This window comes from Choristoneura fumiferana, chromosome 25 (genome assembly GCF_025370935.1).
Source record: "Choristoneura fumiferana chromosome 25, NRCan_CFum_1, whole genome shotgun sequence".
NCBI lineage: Eukaryota > Metazoa > Arthropoda > Insecta > Lepidoptera > Tortricidae > Choristoneura > Choristoneura fumiferana.
In genome coordinates this window covers 3,053,690-3,068,474 of record NC_133496.1, presented here as the reverse complement: position 1 = coordinate 3,068,474, position 14,785 = coordinate 3,053,690, and the positions used below count along the sequence as shown (strand labels likewise).

Sequence of the window (14,785 nt, the reverse complement as noted above, 5' to 3'; positions counted from 1 at the left end):
ACGCGGGCCCAGTGCGGATCGGGATGGGCCATGAATCGAGATAAAAAAGCTTCTTAGCAGTGGCTCCCTCTATTGCAGACATGCCAGTTCCAGAGTTCCTTAAGGAACCCTTAACGCTCTACGAAATAGCGGAGCAATACTGGGACCTAAAGTTCTACCCAACGCAATATGTCTTCTCTCTTCTGGCGCTCGTGTCGGACGATAAGCTAGAACGGGACAAATGTATAGAGCTCAGTACGGCGCAGGGACAGGAAGACTGGATGAGCTATTGTAGGAGGCCGAGGAGAACTGTTCTAGAGGTAATTATTTTGACCTTAGACTATTAATGAAAGTAAATTTATATCAAGCTCATCGATCTGTTATAAAAAGTTATGAAGCAGTTCCTGGGCCGACTATACTATGTGTATGTACAATCAAGGTCATACATATTATGTAAGTTACCAAACGTCAAAAACATCTGTACATCTTTATGCCACTAACCATAAAGTCGATGTATACATATATTTGACACTGAGTTGTATAGTTATTTATGCCCTCGACTCTACCAGACAACAGATATTTGTATGTATGTATGTAAACTCTTTATTGTACAAAAGAATAGAAACAAAACACAATTAACAAAGATACTTGTACGAAGGCGGACTGTATACATTTGGTTTGTATACATACAAAGCGTGTATATCATTTCATTTTATACATTTTTATCGTGATTTTGGATTTTAAGTATAATAGTTTTTTTACTTTTATTAGGTACTTAAATATATTTTAACACCATGACTTTTTTTATTATTCTACTGGATGGCAAACGAGCAAGTGGGTCCCCTGACTGACTGGTACATCATTCAACTGTCTGCCCCTTCCAGGTTTAGCTGTTCGATCTTCAATTTACATAACCACGTTTTCTTACATTCTGTTAATAAAATCCAGGTGCTACATGACTTCCACAAATCAGCATCCAAGCTGACCATAGAGATCCTGTTCGAGCTCTTCTCTCCCATCAAACCGCGCTCCTTCTCTATAGCCAGCAGTTGCCTGCCATCTAGCGGGCAAAAGATGGAACTATTGATTGCTGTAGTCAAGTATTACAGCAAGCTGAAGAAGGCGAGGTTGGGCCTGGCTTCCAATTGGCTAAAAGGCTTGAATCCGGGGGATCAAGTTTATGGATGGATTACAAAAGGGACTATAGAGTTTCCTAAAAATACGGTGAGTTTTAATAAACTTATATTTTTAACTTCTGTATTGTACCGTAAAGGACAAAACTCATTATAATTTACATTGAAACTGGTAAATGTACCTATTCTAAGTATGGTAAAGAAGCAAATTTCAAATTTTGTTATCAATATGACTTTAGAAAGAAAGAAAGAAAGAAAGAAAAGTTTAATCGACAAACTTGTAGGTAGCATACATCAGTACTTATAATTAATGTTTAATTAAGGTCATACTTAAAGCTAGCCGAAAGGCTGGCAGCTCAGCAATGCTGAGGTACGGAACCACAGCGCTGATTTTCAGCTGCAGCCAACTTTAGACTTTTTATTTCTCAAAAAGTTGTCCATTTTCAGTTGTCCACATAATTAAGAAGAAATTTATACAAGTTATTAATTAATATTGTGTTTCAATATATACAAAACCTTGTGGTAAAGGTGATAAAAAGTCAGATAATCTTTTTTGTTGGATCTAATAGAAAGTTTCGATGTAGTTACAAAATTACGATTTTTTTCCTCACAAGATTTCGTGACGTTTTGCTGACGTCAAGAAATTTTGGAGGTTTTATGCAGTTTATGTTTTATGATCTCGTCCTCAGTGTTACTTAATAATTTCTTGACAAACTGGTTTCTTGTCATTTCATGACGGAACAACTTTTTGAGAAATACTCTTTAGCGTCATCTTTTCCAGGTAGTATAATACTCTAGTGTACGCCATTTCGTTTAGAAATGTCCACATAGTTGGTACAGTAGAAATTAAATAAAATAATCTCTTATTTCTCTTTCAGTCCATCCCTCTCGTTCTAATCGGCCCAGGCACAGGCCTAGCCCCCTTCAGGAGCCTCATACAAGAGCGTACATATCTCGGCCAAGCGGACAAACACACAATGCACCTTTTCTTCGGCTGTCGGTATAAGGAAAAGGACTTCCATTGCAGAGAAGAGTTAGAGGGGTTGGCGGGGGAGGGGAAGGTAACGCTGTATTGTGCGTTTTCTCGGGACCAGGAGGATAAGATGTAAGTATTGAGTTTTACCATGAGTTAAATAGTAAAGAAAAACATCTTGTCAAATTCAATGGTGTGTGTCAAGTTTCCAATCCGCGTTGGCCCCGAATAGGAACTACTGTTATTTATTACAAAAAGTCGTAATTTCGTATTAATATTACTGCGTTACCGTAGTTTACTGCGTTAACAGTTTTTTTTTCTATTTTGAGCCCAAATATTCCGATAAAAATTATCGAACGAGTATTTTTTTATTTTTTTCTCAAATAACAGAATACATTTTTAAACAATTTATCTAAAAAACTGCATGACAGTTTGTTGGCAGAAAAAAATTAGCTCCTACAAATTAATTAATTAAATCCTTAAAGCTCAATACATGCATGTATAAATTAAGGCATGCAGTTAAGGGGTATAGTTACGTTTTTTTAATGTTCCTCGGACATTTTTATATGCATCAAAAAGAAAAGCCATAGACCCATTTACGTTCCGACATATGCTGCTGATAGGATAGTATACAGTATAAGCGCGAAATAACACGACAGAAATTCGGCGTGATTACGCCAGTACCACATATTTTGCCACAGTTACGTCGTTTTGGCATGATCAGCCGCGGAACTTTAGTTAACGACCGACGGAAGTTTGAGCACAAAAATGTGACGTAATTTTGGCAAATAAGTATAATTACGCCGAAATTCGGTCGCTTAATTTAGTTAATGTGTGTTTGTTGGATCCAAACAGAGCATTCTTTTTTTTTTTCAGATACGTCCAACACAAAATCGTCGAACACAGTGCAACCATCCGTTCCCTTATTATGGACCAGAACGGGTACATATACATCTCTGGGAACGCTAAGAACATGCCCAATAATGTACGCGATGCCCTTGGAGAGGCCATAGGGGCGGAACAAGTTAAAACTTTGGAAGATGTAAGACGGTTGCAAGTTGAGACGTGGTGAGGTACAAAATGTGTCCCGAGTCCCAAGTTACGCTTTCGACAAAAAATGTCTTAACATGTTAACTGTTAATGTGCTGTATCTGTCACATCAAGAAAAGTTTCGAACGACACATGGTAATATTATAATTATAAAATAATATTCATAGACAAAATAAATGACCTTATCTTATTATCCTGTGTTCTGTTATTTTCATGCATTTTTATGTACAATAAATAGTTTTACAATACAATACTTAATAACAAGGCTAGAAAACTCAGCCCGATCTCGTACCAATACATTAACCTCTTATCGCGACACTACGAATCGAGTGACGCACTCTGTTCTGTACTTTACGAAACCGTCTAGTAAATACATAATAGTTATTTATGTGGTGTTGCATAATGAGAGGCATTAAAGTACGAGTGTGGTTTCATAATAAGATCACACTAAGTTTTTATGATAATTATTATAGCCGCATACATAACTTTATCTACATGCATATCATAAGTATTCTATATGTTCAGATATGGCCTGTATTTTGACTTTGACTTTGAATAATAATTATATCTACATGCATGTCATAAGTTTTCTACAATATGTACAGATATGCATTGTTAAAAAAGTATTACCAGATACTTTAATGTAAACATTAAGATGCACTGTACTTTAATGTGAAATTAAGATGCACCCGCAGATACCAGGTTTTCTTAATAAAGGCCATTTGATATTCGTTTCGGAACATTATAATAGGGAAGTTATGATATGCATGTAGATAATATTGTTTTCTTTCCGTTTAAAGTTTTATTTCAAGTTGAATGCGGGTCATGACCTCATGACATGAATTGATAAGCAACCAAGAAGTTTTCCTATTGAGGTTGGAGAAAATAAATATCATCATCATCATCCCAGCCTATATACGTCCCACTGCTGGGCACAGGCCTCCTCTCAGAACAAGAGGGCTTGGGCCGTAGTTCCCACCCGGCCCAGTGCGGATTGGGAACTTCACACGCACCATTGAATTGCTTCGCAGGTTTCCTCACGATGTTTTCCTTCACCGCAAAGCTCGTGGTAAATTTCAAATGTAATTCCGCACATGAATTTCGAAAAACTCAGAGGTGCGAGCCGGGGTTTGAACCCACGACCCTCTGCTTGAGAGGCGATAGGTCAAACCACTAGGCCACCACAGCTTCTGGAGAAAAAAATATAATTTGTTATAATATTTGCTCTAAAACCAAACGAGTACTTTGCAGATCTCTGAGTTATGTTATAATAGTATTATGTAGTCAGTATAGTAATCAAAAATATCGAAGTATGAACTCTAATAACTTAATAATAGAGTGCATGTTCCGATCTTTTGGCTAACTTCGCCGTTCCGAAATATCTGATGGCGACTGTACCATGAAATAATACATAACAAGTGTGACACATATGGGACACTAATGCTAATGAATTGCTACAAATCTAGTTAAGATTGTATAATAAGTTAGCTTATCGTATTAGGTGGATGTAATAATATATTTTAGACATTATTCTTTGTTTTCTAACCAGAAGATAATAATGTAATTCAACTTAGAGATATGTTTAAATTTACATTTTATTTTGGCATTACACTTGCTCGAATATCATAATTATTTTTCTACTTATCAAGTGGTTGTTTGAGTGCATTTATTTAATAAATATTTGTAAATATTGCTATTTATTTGTATAAATAAAAGGAATGGTTTATCACAAAAATATTTTATTCCACAACTTACAAATTACAAGTCTTATACTAAATTACAGTATTTATATCTACGGGGAGATTGAGTTATTCAATTGGAATCTCATATTTTACTTGACTGTATATGGATGTCACTGTCTTTTGTTTGTCTGTTGGTACACCCCTCCCGAGCCGAGCCGATCGACGTCTTTTCGCTCTTATTACGTGGACATAAAGCTTTTTGGTCGGCTAAAGTCGATTCCGCAAATTCTTTTCGACGGGAAATGCGTACGTGTATCAATGTAATTTTTCATACAAGTTTATTTTCCCCCTACTTGTACAGTCAGCAGTATATGATTGTGGCGCTTAAAATGACGTATGTAGACTCAATTGCAGACGTAAATAGAAGGTCTCATCTTGAACTGAGTTTACAGACTGAGTGAGTTACTGAGTGAGTGTTGTTTACTGTGTTTTTGTTGTGATGTAGTGTGTTTTTCTTGTCAATAAATGTTGTGAGTTTGAGTTTGAGTTTGAACTGTGCACGTCCCACTGCAGGGCTCAGCCCTCCGCTCAAAATGAGAAGGCTACGACCGTAGTACCCACGAGGGCTCAGTGTGAATTGGGAATTTCACACACTTCATTAAAGGAGGGTGGGCAGATTTGTATGGACTCTGGCCTAGGAACCATGACGACAAGCTTATATATTCTACATGCATTTTTATATCTACTACTTTTTGTACGGCGGGCGGCAATGAATGAAAAATGTGAAAACGCATATAAAACAAAATCATCAACATATAGGAACTTACTTAGTATCGAAAAAACCTATTTTTATGCAGCAATAACTTTTTTCACACAAAGATTTTGGACTACCTGCCATAGTAAAAGTTTTAGAACTTAGAATAAGCTATCCAGTGGCATATCGCTTGTCCTTATTGGTCATTAGGCCAATTAGCCCACCCTCCTTTCTTCGCAGGTATGTTGAGGTTTCCTCACGAAGTTTTCACTCACTGTGAAGTTTATGGTCAATTTCAAATGCAATTTCGTACACAAATTCAGAAAAACGCGCAAGTGCAAGCTCTAGCTCGATCGAACCGACGACCCTGCGCTGCACGACTTATAAGCTGCGTTTCTTTATGTGCGAGGAATAATAATATGTCTTTCATAAACCATTAGAAACACTTCATTTGTTTGTTTGTTTGTTTGTTTATACTCTTTATTGTACAAAAAGGAAAAACAAAAAGGTTACATAAATAAAAGTTGTGTTAAGTACAAAGGCGGACTTATCCCTGCAGGGATCTCTGCCAGTCAACCTTTGAGTGGTAGAGGAGCAATCCAAAAAACAAGGATCGACAAATAGAGCAAAACATTTGAATAAATACAAATGAATATGTAAACCTCAAATACCTAACTATATACAATAAATATACAATATATATATAAAACACATATATAAAACATTAATATATCTATAACTAAATATAAAATAAAATACATAAATACACACATTTACATACAATACATAATAAAATACATACTTACTTACTAAATAATCAAGCATTTGTTATAAGCAAATTACTAATAATGTATGGATCTTTGCTGTCTAAATAAATAAATGAATTATTATTATTATTTACCTATCCTCGCACAGCGCATCTCTGGTGGAATCAGCTGAGCGGAGCGAGACGAGGTAAAAGAAGCGTTTCTATTGGTTCATGAATAACACATTCCTTGCACTTGTCTGGTGGTAACGCAGCCTTACTCTAAGTAATTATAAATTCGAAAGTTTGTGTGAGTGAGTGAGTAAGTGAGTATGTTTGTTACTCCTTCACGCTGAAACGGCTGGACGGATTTGGATGAAGTTTGGTATGTAGATAGCTGGACATCTGGAATAAAACGTAGGCTACTTTTTATTCCGATATTCCCACGGTATAGGGATAAAATCTCGAAACAACAACCGCTGGCATGAAATTTGACATGATTTTTTTTAATGTGACTACAATGAAAACCACGATTCAATTTTCGGGATATCCCACGGGAATTTTTAAAAATTCCGAAATTTCAATTCAGCTGCTGGATCTAATGATTTACGTGTGCAAAGCCGCGGTTAAACACTAGTAGACTATTATTATAGAGGGGGGGGGGGGGTATGTAAATAATTTCGAACACTATCGCTCATCTACTTCTGACTGGACCCCTGTGAGTGTCTACCCCTGGCTGGGCAGTCCCCACAGCTTCAAGTTGCCGGCGTCTCGCTTCCTCTCGGGCGCTTCCTTGTCTTCGCACGCGAACGCGGCAATGTACCGGGACGGATGCCAGGCCACCGTGAACGTGGCTGCCGACACTGGTATCTCGGCTACCTTCTCGCCTGGGTGATAAAGAAGACATATTGTTACTAGTAATTGAAACAGCATTACAAGCATTATTAAACTTGAAACTTGAAAACATTAACTATTATTATTGTGATTTTCTTTATTTTTCTTTCATTTTTAGGTTTAGGTTTTTATAATAGTTATAAAAAGTAAAATACAGAAAAGTACATACAAAATAAAAATATTATAAAAACCTAACCTAGTTTTCCGCCGGTAACGGGGCAGGGCCCAAGCTACCGGTGGTCAGGGCCGCAGAGTGAGAAACTCGCGGACGATGCGTGCCGTGTCCAGAAGTACCGCCTTCTGTATCTAGCCCTCGATCCAGCCATCTAGCGAGAGTCTCTTGAGATTATTATTGTTTATAACAATAATAATCTCAAGAGACTCTCGCTAGATGGAATAATAATTTATTTATTGCTTATTGTATTGGTACGTATTATTCTTATTTTGTTTGTATATTTGTATATAGTAGGTGTATTTTTATGTTAGGATTCTTTTATAGATTTGTGTATTATATTATTTGAAGCAATGTATTGTAGCTTCCACTACCTATTTTAATTTTTAAACTCACTTTTTTGTCTGTCCCTGACTGAATGCTCCTCTCATCCACTCAAAGGTTGACTGGTAGAGATCCCTTAAAGGGATAAGTTCGCCTTTGTACATATATTTCATTGTTTGTCATCTGTGTTTGTTTACTTATTTTGTACAATAAAGAGTTTACATACATACAATACAAGCGTAATCACACCTAAATTCGGTAGCGTAATTTTGGTAAAGTATGCTTAGGGTGAAGCTTGATGTGCATCATTTTGGTTTCATACAATGAGTACGGTCAAGGACTATAATTCATTTCACAGTAAACGTCAAAGTGACATCACATTAATTAACAAGAAAAATCGTAATGACTTTTCCTTTGACAAGATTCCATGGCGGCTCATGAATTTAGTCCTTGGCCGTATTACAACTCATTTTGTCCTGTCCAGAGGCACAAATTTGTGCCCAAAATACTTCGATCCTGTTATCCTGGGAGATGACAGATTAAGAAGCAAGAGTCGAGGCACAAACTGGACCTCTACCGACGTCACCTTTAGACCATTCAATTGTGAATTTGTGAAAAAAATATGAAGGGCCCCAAAACCATCGGGTTACCTTGACTGAATACTCGATTTTTTTTAATCAATATGTACCCGAGAATCACCCCTTTGACACTGTAGCTACGTACACCGACCGACGCAAACATTTCACAACTATAATAAAAAAACCTGATAGGCAGTGGTATTCCCCAAAATAATTCAAATTAATTCTGAAACACGTTCTATAGTAACGTGAGCAAACCTGTTATGCGCTCGTCCCCAAAATACCACACTACAAAAAAAAAACCGCTTTCTTAAGTAATCTTTCATTTTGTTATGTGGTGCAACGAAATTTTCTAAGCTCGAAATGTGGTAAATTGGTAATGCAGTATTTTTAAAATGCGGTATTTTGGGAACGTGGTATTTTAGGCACGAGCGCAGTATTCGCCAATAAACGTCATAGTTTGGCGAAATTAGTGATGTAACTAATAACTAAAATTATGTACCTTTTTTGAGAATAAATAAATAAAAATAAAAGTTGTGCTATGGCACGAACCGGTCTCAGTGTCGCCGATGTCGATGACGTGGTCTTCGCTCGCGGAGGCCAGCAGCCGCCCGTCGAAACTGAAAGACAGCGTCCGCACCGGCCACTCTAGCCTGCGAACATTATAATGTCATCATCATCCCAGCCTATTTACGTCCCACTGCCGGGCACAGGCCTCTCAGAATGAGAGGGCTCGGGCCGTAGCTCCCACGCGGGCCCCGTGCAGATTGGGAACTTCACACACACCATTGAATGGCTTCTCAGGTTTGTGCAGGTTTCCTCACGATGTTTTCCTTCGCCGTAAAGCTCGTGGTAAATTTCAAATGTAATTTCGCACATGAATTTCGAAAAACTCAGAGGTGCGAGCCGGGGTTTGCACCCTCTCCTTGAGCCCCTGAGACTGCTTGAGAGGCCATAGGTCAAACCACTCGGCCACCACGGCTTTCAACATTATAATGTATTTGTAATTTTCAAAAAAATACTTTGCCAAGTTGCTTGCGGCGCCTCCTTCTTGGCAATGACGGTATTTCCGAAAGCGCTGCTAGTTTGATAAAAATACGGTTGTAGTGTGAGCTGCGCCTCACACACACTCTCCCCATTATGTGTCATATAAATAGTCTTAAGGTTTTACAATAAAGGCAGTATTTACTCAGAACTCCGTCTTATCACTTGTCTCCCATCGCCCCACATTACACGGTAAGAAACTCAACAATATTTCTCGTAACAGATCTGCAATATTATTAAACTATTAACTACTCGTTACATTCACTACTTAATATTTCTTCTTAAAGACAACGTGGAAATTAACAGAAATCTAAAATAACAAGATGTATAAAGATGATGACTGGCTTTAAATGGAACTTTTTTCCACGCACAACTGAATAATGCAACTAGCTTCCTGGGACCACCGTTACGTGGAAGAGATCGCTCTCAAGCGATAAGGCCGCCTGTTGCTTACTTTAAAAAATCTCTATATACCTACTTGTGTTTTCTGTATTGCTTACTATCTGTTGGTGTTAAATAAAGATTTCTTAATTTGATTGCTTTGTAACGATATCTCTTGTCCGGGTGAGCGGTTAGTTCCAATGGAATGCCGAAAAAGTTTCTCGATGAGGGCTACGGCATAGATGTCGCTAGCGTCGCTGCTTAAGTGACTAAGTAAGAACAAAAAAAAAAAAAACAAGCTGAGATATGAGGTGCATAGGGAAATTCGTGTCGGTACGGTGACCATCAGTGGTGTAGCGGTATAGCACGCGGTACGGATTACCGAGACCTGGGTTCGATCCCAGTGATGGTCTTATTTTTCTGTTTTCTGTGCATCTATATTTCAGTTTGTATTTTCAATTTAAATAAAGAGTTATTAAATTGTTACCGGAGCGGTAAAACTTAGGGATCTTTAAAAAACGAGCCTATCAATCTCCCAAAGTGCAGGCAACGCACTTGTGACACCCCTCTTGTTGCGGGTGTCCATGGGCGGCGGTGATCGCATACCGCGTGGCCCGCATACTGGTAATATCCTCTTGAAAAAAAAAATGTAACCTGGAGAAGACGCGGAGGCAGGCGAGCTCCTGCGCGTCCCAGAGCGACACGAGCGCGTCGGCCGAGCCCGTCGCGAAGTAGCGCCCGGTCGGGTCGTGCTCTATGCAGATGCACGTGCCCGGGTGCGCCTTCAGCACAGCTTGGAGCTCCAGACCTGGGTACCTAGAAAACAATTATTAAATAAAGAGAGAAACAAATAGTTATTTTCACACCTCTCCTTCAGAAAAGTAACTTTTCACACCTCTCCTTCAGAAAAGTAACTTTTCCTCCCTGACGAAAGGGAACAAAGTGCAACTTTTCTATTCAAGACATTTCTAAGTGTTTTATTGCAAATGCTATTTTTTGAAGTTGATAATTTTAAAGTCTCGCCATTTTCTATGCTGATTGTTCTTTAATAATAGTTAAAATATATATTTTTTTCAAGTTTCTTAATGCTCGGTGTGAAAAGTTGTATGAGCCACTCGGGAGCAAAATTATTTTCATCTTGGGCGTTAACACTTGAATCCCTCATTACGCTCAGGATTCTATTACATTCTGGATTCAATGTACGCCCTCGCCATAAATACACCATTTTGCTCCCTTGTGACACAAATAACTATTATTTAACGCAGGGGTCGGCAACGCGCGGCCCGAGACCTATCTCCTGGCGGGCCGCGACTGTTTTGTAATATCACTTATAGTACCTACCTACAATAGGTAACTAGGTACAGATCTATTGAATAATGTTTTTCCATCGTGTTTTGTCGGATAACTTCAATTAGCTTCAATAAACTTCAGTAAGCTAGTTAAGAAAGCAAGATAAATACGAACTTTTCCGACATAATACAATAGCAAAACATTATTCACTACATCTGTCATTATTACGTACAAAATTATCTTACAAGTGCGGCCCGCCTTTATTAATTTTTTCACTATGTGGCCCATGCCTGCCAAAAGGTTGCCGACCCCTGATCTAACGTCATAAAAACCGGTCAAGAGCGTATCGGACACGCCCGAAATAGGGTTCCGTAGCCATTACGAAAAAATTAAGTAATATTTTTCTAAGGATTTCGTATTTTGTACGGAATATTCCAAGTTTAGGTATATTTTTTACCTTTTAACCGCCAATACGTTTTCGTTCGTACGTGCCCGTATCGCCAGTCGCCACCTACACCGAAACTATATGACATTTTGTCATAATTATAAGACTGCGGCGAAATGAGCTGGATAATTTTTGTCTTATAATTCAGACAATGGCGGTGAAAGGGTTAAACTACTAATAATTCTCAAGAAAACTTATAGTTATAGTTTTCCTTGTAAGTTTGATATACTTACTACCATCCTGAATTTTATCAAATTTTTTTGCCCACCGGTTTAGAATTTAGAGGGGGAACTAAGTTCCCGCGAAAAGACTTACAAACATTGGAGTCGCGCGAGCACGTCGTGCGATTGTCAGTTAGGACACCTATTCGAGTTCAATATGTTTGATCGCGCGTTCGTTCGCGTAAAACGTTCTATTAGGACGATGCCTAATATTGGCGAAATTCGGTCGTATATCTTTGTAATGAGGGCTATCGTTTTTTGTCTCACTAGATGGCGCACTGTTGCGTGAGGTTTTTAAGTATGGCTTTCAAAGTCTGTTATTACGGGCGTGAAAACAAAGTTTGATTAAAATCATATTTAATACACTTTAAAAACATACCATAAGAATATCGATTATGCCACAGTGTTGCATAGTCCCCGTTTTATTCGGAAAAAAGGGAGGACAAAGGTTTCCGAAAGACAAAACTGTCTCATAACACAGACATTCATTGCCCCTGAACGCATTTGCCATAATTAATTTCAGATATTGCAAAATATTCTCAAAATTATTCTAATTATAAAAAACCCGCGTAGCTCACCCAAAAACTATGAGATTTAACATTTCGGAGACCTCACGCTACACTAGCGCCTCTAGTGGCGAATTCATACGCGATAGCCCTCATTGCGAACTCACGTCAGTATGTGGACACAGCCGAGGCCGTTGGTCAAATAGAACAGGTCCGATGTGTTGTTCCACGATATCTCATTCACTTCAAAGTGGAACTGCTCTTCTACAACCTGAAAAAGTTTTTTTTTGTATCAAAAACGGCCACGTTTATGATTAATGAACTAAAAGAATTTCTTTGCTCACCCGCGACCTTATATGATAGCTAAGTCTATACAAGAAATGCGTGTTCATGCAATTCCTCCACCTCCACACTATAAGAACACACAAATCACACAAACCCATCTATAACCACCACCACACTACACTGATGCGTTTCAAACTCAACCAGAGCTTATCTTCAGAGCAACACAACCGTACACCACGCTACCAAAAAAAGATACCTTCATCTTACCAGATTTCTACCACCTGGTAACATGTTGTATGGTTGTGTTCCTCTGAAGATGTGCTCTGGTTGAGTTCGAAACGCATCAGTGTAGTGTGGTGGTGGTGATAGATGGGTTTGTGCGATTTGTGTGTGTTCTTACAATGTGGAGGTGGAAGAATTGCATGAACACGCATATCTTGCGTAAGCTTAGCTAGGGTGAGCAAAGAAATTCTTTTAGTTCTGATATGGATCTCCACAAAAGTAACGCCTGTGATTCAATAAATTATTTATGATTAATGTCTTTCATTGCCATGCCACTTCCTCTTTTCTTCATTTAAATAAATACATTATTTTATTCCTTTCTCTTAATATACTTTTTGTACGAAAATTTTGCACAGTTCCTGCTATAAAGACTTTAAAGACCTTGACAATGTGAACACTCACCACTTTATATGTCTTAGTGTCGATGAAGGACACAAGGTCTTCCTTGTTGCCTACTGCGATGGTGCTGCCGTTGGGTGACCACGCAATGTTTATGTTTTCTCCTTTCGTCAGGATAGTTGCCACGCATTTGCGGGACCTGATGGTAAGGATATAATGAGGTATAAGCATATGTAGTAGCGGGCTGTTTTCCGCAACTCGATTATATAAAAAACATAGTTATGTAACTGTAAGTTAGTAGGAACTAATGTCACTCATTACCTCGTGTCCCAAATTCGCACAGACTTGTCCCCGCTGGCTGTGCTCAGCAGGTCAGGATGGGACGCATGCCAGCAGAGCTGGTCCACTGAGCCTGTGTGCCCACGGAACACAAAGTCTTGTACCTGGCAAGTATACAAGCAAGTTGGATTAAACCAAGAAATATGATGAAAGTTGTTCAATCCCCAATATCCATGAATTGTAATAGGATTGAGGACTTAGTAGATTTTATGGTGGAGTGTGTACTGACTATGGATAGCAGTGAGAAGTATTTGCAGTGGTGTAGCTACCAGAGGGCTAGACGGAGCAGTGCCACGGGGCCCCCAAGCTCAGGAGCCCCTCGGGCTCTGACATACAAACTATTAATGATAAATCTGGAGTGTTGAATTCGGAACACCATGAATGCGAAACAACCAATTTTAAATAGTTTAGTTGGGGCCCTAGTTTATTTTTTGCCCCAGTTTTCGACTAATTCGGACCTGTTTAATGGGCCAGTGAATATTATTTTGAGTTGTCTAGTATTAGAAGATGCAGTATAAATATACTTAAGCCTCGGAAAAAAATAGCCTGAAAGGTACCTCTAAAAGTAGTGGCTCAGCTCCCACAGACTTGAATAAAACTCTCCTCTACAAAAACTATTGGCTACCCTAGTAATATACCAACTGAATTGATCCACTGTTCCGTAGAAAGACACAGTGGCAACGCATTAGTTCACAAGGGAATTAATTATGAAACTTACTCTGTAAAAGATTTATGGTGGGTCAGATATCAAATGGTTTGGAAATACAGCATTTCGTTAATAATATGGGGCATTGCTTACATCTTATATCACAGTAATACAATGAAAACAAACAAACATAACCTCAAAACTTATCGACTACATTAAATTAATAATTTTGAATGAACTTACTAATCTATTCCTTTCTAAGTTGAAAATAGCAACGCTTTTGTCGAATGATCCTGACGCCAGTTTTCTTCCATCGCAGGACCAACCCACTGAATGAACTTTTGAAGTGTGGGCAATGTACTCTCGTATTACGTTGTGTGATTGAAAATAACTCCGTAATTCAGATAGGTCTTTAATAGGAGCCTGCTTTGGTTCTTTCATGATGAGTAATTACTTAATTATTCTGTTATAATAATAATAACAAAAACCATGGAACATATCAGAACCACAACACAATATGCACCACTGTGTCATTGTCATATGTGGTGAGTGTCAAAATTCAAAACTGTCAAACAGCAGGGCTACTACGAAACTCGAAGTTCGTATCGTACCGTCCCTCTCGCTCTCGTATTAAATAGTATAAGTGTCAGAGAGACCGCACTACACGAACTTCAAGTTTCGAGTTTCGTAGTAGCCGTACAGGCTCCGGCATGCTCCGGCCAA

The 14,785-nt window shown here is 38.5% G+C and overlaps 2 protein-coding genes across 2 annotated transcripts in view; one reads left to right on the top strand and one right to left on the bottom strand.

The window, feature by feature from the left end:
• LOC141442430 (NADPH-dependent diflavin oxidoreductase 1) overlaps positions 1 to 3,577 on the top strand; it is a 35,660-nt gene extending 32,083 nt beyond the window's left edge. Inside the window, exons 4-7 of the mRNA XM_074107411.1 lie at positions 79 to 299; positions 928 to 1,203; positions 1,991 to 2,217; positions 2,962 to 3,577. Of these exons, the coding sequence (XP_073963512.1) occupies positions 79 to 299; positions 928 to 1,203; positions 1,991 to 2,217; positions 2,962 to 3,157 (920 nt within the window). The 3' untranslated portion in view covers positions 3,158 to 3,577. The remainder of the gene's footprint in view (positions 1 to 78; positions 300 to 927; positions 1,204 to 1,990; positions 2,218 to 2,961) is intronic.
• A 2,006-nt stretch (positions 3,578 to 5,583) lies between these two features.
• tex (THO complex 3 homolog tex) lies at positions 5,584 to 14,607 on the bottom strand. The gene is made up of 7 exons (XM_074107425.1): positions 14,306 to 14,607; positions 13,399 to 13,520; positions 13,141 to 13,276; positions 12,339 to 12,442; positions 10,364 to 10,525; positions 8,837 to 8,937; positions 5,584 to 7,203 (listed from the first exon to the last, which is right to left on the bottom strand). The coding sequence occupies exons 1-7, from the start codon at positions 14,501 to 14,503 to the stop codon at positions 7,043 to 7,045; spliced, it is 984 nt and encodes a 327-aa protein (XP_073963526.1). The 5' UTR covers positions 14,504 to 14,607; the 3' UTR covers positions 5,584 to 7,042.
• Between the last annotated feature and the right edge of the window lie 178 nt (positions 14,608 to 14,785).

Excerpts from the sequence above, each read along its gene's own strand:
- tex (XM_074107425.1), bottom strand. The coding sequence starts at position 14,503 with ATGAAAGAACCAAAGCAGGCTCCTATTAAAGACCTATCTGAATTACGG. Across the intron at positions 12,443-13,140 it reads ACACTAAGACATATAAAGTG|GTTGTAGAAGAGCAGTTCCA; the intron begins GTGAGTGTTCAC and ends AAACTTTTTCAG. Across the intron at positions 7,204-8,836 it reads CATCGGCGACACTGAGACCG|GCGAGAAGGTAGCCGAGATA; the intron begins GTTCGTGCCATA and ends TTTATCACCCAG.